General features: G+C 44.7%; 1 protein-coding gene across 2 annotated transcripts in view; it reads right to left on the reverse strand.

Annotated features, from left to right (window-relative positions):
* Positions 1-3,709, reverse strand: part of PLA2G12A (phospholipase A2 group XIIA) — a 36,360-nt gene that overhangs the window by 23,366 nt on the left and 9,285 nt on the right. The window contains exon 4 of one of the 2 annotated variants that reach the window (XM_034771429.1): positions 839-2,100. The exons of the other annotated variant lie outside the window; for it this stretch is intronic. Coding sequence (XP_034627320.1) covers positions 1,982-2,100 — 119 coding nt within the window. The 3' untranslated portion in view covers positions 839-1,981. Of the gene's footprint in view, positions 1-838; positions 2,101-3,709 lie in introns of those variants that run through there. 2 annotated transcript variants of the gene reach the window in all.

Genomic DNA, 3,709 nt, shown 5'->3' on the forward strand with positions numbered 1-3,709 from the left:
CCCCCCCACCCTAACTGCCCCCCCGGACCCTACCCCCTACCTGCACCGACTGCCCAAAACCTTATCCACCCCCACCGAACTCCCAACCCCCCCAACTCCCACCCTGCCCCCCCGCTCCCTGTCTCTTGACTGCCCACTCCAGAACCTCCCTGCCCCTTCTCCGACCCCCTGGCCCTGCCGCTCAGACCAGCGTGCCGGGGAGGAGGAGAAGCAGGGGGAGGAGCTCCAGACTGCTGGTGCGAACGGCTGGCTGGTGATCTGCGAATGCAGCGAGGGAGGGAGGGAGGGAGTGCTCTCAGCTGCAGGGGAGAGGAGGGGCTCTCTCTGGCTGTCGGAGCCCCATGTAAGTGGCATCATCCGGCCGGCTGCCCTGTTAGCCGCGCGCACTCTGCATGGGGGGGTGGGGGAGTCCGGACATTTACAAATCCCCCCCGGCCGCTATTTTTAACTCTAAAAGCCAGACATGTCCAGGGGAATCCGGACAAATGGTAACCCTACCCTGAATGACCATTAGCTATGTTGACAGAAGCACTCTATCTACATAGCTGTACCTACAGTGAGGGTTTTTTTTTTTTTGCTGGCATAGCTACATTGGCTCTGGTGTGGGGGTGCTGGTGGTTTCCACCCCCTCCTAATTGCCATAGTTATCAGACCTAGCTTTGTAGTGTAGATCTGGCCTTAGAGATAAACAATCAAAATCCATAGTCTCTCACTGAAATTTGCACTTTTTTTTTTTTTTGACGTTGGTACAGAAAATGAAATTAAAACAACACTGGACATAAAACTGAATAACTTGAGCTGACCCAAGTTAAAAGTCACATAGGGAAAACTGCAAAGATGAGGGAAACTTAGGAATTGTATATTTGTTAGCTGCACATAGCAATATATTCATACAAAAGATGTCTTGGATACTCTGACTCTTGCACAAGTAGCAGGAATACCAAGACACTTTGAAAAATGATTTTTCTTATTTATAATTTTTACAAAACCCCAAAGAACAGAGTAAAAGGAAGATAAGCCAAAAGATAAGTGAATACAGTAACACAGTCTACATTACAAGAGTTAAATATAAATCATTCTCTTTGGACAATTAAGATCCATCCTTGCTATACATATAAAGACACCTTTGTTAAACAGAATGCCTCTGTATTTAATAAAAATAAATTTGATTTGAAAAATATAAACATCTATTAAAAATATTTCTTTAAGAAATAATTTGTAAGAATAACAGAAATGCTTCCCTAAGTTGTCACATCAGAAGTATCACCTTCATATTTTGCTAGGTTCTAAACTGTTCTATTTTGCAATTCAAGCCTTAAAAGTGCCAGTGTTTCTGATCTGACTAGTGCTTCGGAAGTGAGTTTGATATATAAAACAGATAGGAAGATGCAGTTTAGTTCTAGGTTTGGTCTAGCCTTCAACATACTGTATGAGAACATAGTTGAAGCAGAGAAACAGAAGTCATTTCATCACCATATTTCACCAAAAGCACAGAAGTGCAAGACATTTAAGATTACATACTGAATGCACAAAATATTTCAAATGTAGAAAGTCTTCCTTTCCTGTTGAGATATACTAGAAAGGCTAAAGGTTGGTAAACCCAAAACTTGACCTACTTTTAAAAAAAAAAAGTTTGAAAAGTCTATCTGGTTCCCATGCGCCTTTCATTCCCCGCCACCAATTTTTAAAAGCAAAAGACACCAGTAGTTTTTGAAGTAGCATTCTATGAGCAACCCTACCTCAAACCTCTGGGCACATATTGATGGAAACTACTTTCAGTTTCAAGCTCCAAGTGTATGTCGAGGGCAGGAGGGCTAAGCAGTTTTTTAAAATAGGAAAATATTTTAGGGTATGTTTGAATCATTTTTTGTGTTATACTTTGTGAAAATGAAATAAAACCATTTTGTAACAGAACACTGGCTCTCTGCACATATTGTCTTTTTCTTAGTTCAAGCTCATGAGCTTTCATCCATGTCTTCTTTTATAGATCGGTCTTGTCCTCATATTGGCACATACATGCAGCTCTCTGGCTATCCAGGTATGGTTTACATCCTAAGTGTATAACTGCATCAAATAGCAACTGAACAGTTGATTCACAGGCTGCAAGACACAAGAGGAGATCAAATCAGTATAGGATCACTTTAGAAGTACTTTAATAGAATATTGTAATAATTAAACATTAGTTACTCAGACATTTTTCTTGAAGATTGTTTTCAACTTGCCAGAGCACAAGGATGAACATAGTCTGATGAACGTATGATCATTTTCAACTCTAATATCAACAATGTGTCTGTTTCATATTTCAAATTCTAACAAAATTAACATTTATAGAGTAGATGCATTTTTGTGGAAAATTTAATACAATTATTTTTGTAATAATACAGCTTAGTGTTGCCCTTATTTATGTGAAAAAGAAATGAGTTTTATGCCTCTGGCTTTAATGGCAGATCTCTTACTAGTTCTGACAAATACTTCACTGCAGTCAAACTACTTTGAGGGCCTCATCCTGCAAACATATTGCTCCTAATCAGACTAGTCATGATAACAAGCAATATAGCCCTGATTTAGCACAGCACTTAACAATCTGGACCTGTCAGATATTGCACATTTGCAGTACTGGATCTACGATCACAAAGTAGTATAGCATGCACTCCCACAGAAGTCAGATCAAAACATGGTATTGTTCTTTAAAGATAATTCCACCCTCTACTGCTGTTGCACAAAGCATTACTTTCTACCCCTACTTACATTAAGGCCTGATCCTCCTCCTATTGAAGTCCCTGTCAGAACTTCTGCTGACTTCAATGGGAGTAAGATTGGTCACTAAGAGAATACTAAAAATAGCACCACCAATTCTAACATATAATAGGGTTACCATATTTCAGCAAGCAAAAATGAGGACGGGAGGAGCCCCGCCCCCGTCCTGCCCTGGCCCCGCCTCTGCCCCTCCCACTCCCCCCCCCTCAGAACCCCCAACCCTGCCCCCGCTCCTTGTCCCCTGACTGCCCCCTCCTGGGACCCCTGCCCCTAACTACCCCCCAGGACTCCACCCCCTACCTAAGCCTCCCTGCCTCTTGTCCCCTGACTGCCCCCTCCTAAGACCCCCCCCAAATGCCTCCCAGGACCGTCCCCCTACCTGTACCCTGACTACCCCAACCCTTATCCACACCCCCACCCCCAGACAGACCCCTGGGACTCCCACGCCCCATCCAACCACTCCCCACCCCCTGATAGCACCCCCCCGCCCCCAGAACTCCCAACTCTCTCCTTGTCCCCTGACTGCTTCCTCCTGGGACCCCTGCTCTTAACTGCCCTCCAGAACCCCACCCCCTACCTAAGCCTCATAGAATATCAGGGTTGGAAGGGACCTCAAGAGGTCATCTAGTCCAACCCCCTGCTCAAAGCAGGACCTATTCCCAACTAAATCATCCCAGCCAGGGCTTTGTCAAGCCAGGCCTTAAAAACCTCCAAGGAAGGAGACTCCACCACCTCCCTAGGTAACGCATTCCAGTGTTTCACCACCCTCCTAGTGAAATAGTTTTTCCTAATATCCAACCTGGACCTCCCCCACTGCAACTTGAGACTATTGCTCCTTGTTCTGTCATCTGCCACCACTGAGAACAGCCGAGCTCCATCCTCTTTGGAACCCCCCTTCAGGTAGCCTCCCTGTTCCTTGTCCCCTAACTGCCCCCTCCTAAGACCCCCCCCC

The sequence above is a fragment of the Trachemys scripta genome, chromosome 5, assembly GCF_013100865.1.
Source record: "Trachemys scripta elegans isolate TJP31775 chromosome 5, CAS_Tse_1.0, whole genome shotgun sequence".
Lineage (NCBI taxonomy): Eukaryota > Metazoa > Chordata > Testudines > Emydidae > Trachemys > Trachemys scripta.